At 36.2% G+C, this 1,892-nt stretch overlaps 1 protein-coding gene across 4 annotated transcripts in view; it reads right to left on the reverse strand.

Annotated features, from left to right (window-relative positions):
• The window catches only part of wdr27 (WD repeat domain 27), a 33,120-nt gene extending 32,335 nt beyond the window's left edge, over window positions 1-785 (reverse strand). For 2 of the 4 annotated variants that reach the window (XM_020603253.1, XM_020603252.1), the window contains exon 1: window positions 347-785. In XM_020603253.1, the coding sequence (XP_020458909.1) occupies window positions 347-481 (135 nt within the window). In that variant the 5' untranslated portion in view covers window positions 482-785. The remainder of the gene's footprint in view (window positions 1-346) is intronic. The other 2 variants (XM_020603254.1, XM_020603251.1) reach the window with 2 other exon arrangements.
• Between the last annotated feature and the right edge of the window lie 1,107 nt (window positions 786-1,892).

The following is a 1,892-nucleotide window of genomic DNA, read 5'->3' on the forward strand; positions in this document are numbered from 1 at the left end:
CCGAAAGGACTCCTTCTTCAGCTTGACGGCATCCCTTACTTCCGGTGTCCACCACCGGGTTCAGGGATTGCCACCACGAATATTAAAAATGTTTTATTTATTTTCTACTTTAATTCTCTAACTTACATATATAAACCATAATAATAGTGACACTATAAAAACATATAAACTTTATGATAAACCTACAATAATACAATACTGGTCGTGGTGGTTTGCATTTTAAAACTAGCTTATGTATAGTAGCTTGCCAAAACTTGGAGACACACTGTGACCAGCTATAAAACAAAACAAACAAACAAACTTGGAATTTTTATTTTGTACATAATAAACAAAACTGTTGACAAACCTTCTGCTCTGTGTCCATATTATTGTAAATCAGCATATCCTTGCCATGCAGTGGTATACCACAAAAAGTGTGACAGCATGCGAGCTGCCGGTGTGACAAGAGTCTATCACAAGTCAAACTCAGCTTTTCGATCATCTTCGCTCGACACGACCATTTGTATGTGTTGTCATCAGCAAATATAATATGCTGATCAGTTGACTGCCGTTAAACCAGCAGGAGGACTCATCTTAATCCTGCACTTGTGTTTAAGTTTGTCGGGCTAACAAGGAGCTGCAGATAGGTTATTCGATGCAAAATTTCCAGGAGGACAAACGTTATAGGTTGCTAGGACAACATACGTCGCTTCAGATCGTCTATACAAGCGACGTTACACGCAGGTTAAAAATATAGGTCAGTAAGTAAGTAGTGTCTCTCAAATTGTTTCTTCCCTACGATAGATGAATGAAAGATTCTTTTAAATGTATAGATACTGGGCTTTTCAGAACCAGAGTCGTACGTTTTCAAGTAGCCTACAGTGTCATTTATCGCATCGGTACCTGGAAGTACAGTTAGAGTGGGACCTCTTTCCTGTAACATCCATTGACTCTTGTTTTTGTACATTCGCTTTTCACCACAAGAGGGCAGTAATTGTTCACCTGTAGTGCTGTGTGAAGTACTGATTATGGGTTGCCATTCGTTATAACCACATCAAAATGTATAATTACTTACTTTGAATGGATCAAAATGAATGACTGAGTGAAAAAAGATCATGCAGACTAAAATATATCTCAGTTTATTTTATTTATTTTCAGATAATGTTAGTCTGGGCTGACATTCTGGAAGGATAATTAATTACTGATAATTCAGTAATGATGAAAAACTATTTACTTCGGTATAATTTTTGTCTTCTTTTACTTGCGTAATCCATGTTTTGATGCATAGAAGTAGCGACTGCAGTAATATGAAGTTAGTCAGTCATGAACGGGTGTGGAATAAGTACTCATATCATTTACTTAAGTAAAAGTAGCAAGTGTCAAAATGCTCAGTTACCAGCAAAGGCCCTGCATTCAAAATTCTACTTAAATAAAAGTACAAAAGCATTAGCATCAAAACATACTTGAAGTACTAAAAGTAAAAGTACCCATTATGCAGAATGGCACACATTCCTGTATATCATATTATTGAATGATAATTACTGATGCATTACTAGTAAGTAAAATTATTAAATAAAAGTAGTGGAGGACAAAGTACAATATTTGCCCCAAAAATGTAGTGAAGTCAAAGCAGAAAGTAACAGAAACTGAAAATACAGCTGCCTCAAAATTGTACTTAACGGCAGTACTTGAGTAAATGTACTTAGTTACTCTCCACCACTAGTCATGAACAAACTACTTTTACAAAATAATACATATTTTCTGACAGATTATTTTCACACCAATGAAGAGCTAATTACCGCAGTACAAAAGGCACCAGAGGACAGGAAGTCTTAGATTTCAAGCCATCCCGTTTGACTGGCTAAAGGATAAGCGTTTATAAAATAGCCTGAATGGAGGGGGAGGAGGATGCT

The sequence above is a fragment of the Monopterus albus genome, unplaced genomic scaffold (genome assembly GCF_001952655.1).
Source record: "Monopterus albus unplaced genomic scaffold, M_albus_1.0 scaffold60.1, whole genome shotgun sequence".
Lineage (NCBI taxonomy): Eukaryota > Metazoa > Chordata > Actinopteri > Synbranchiformes > Synbranchidae > Monopterus > Monopterus albus.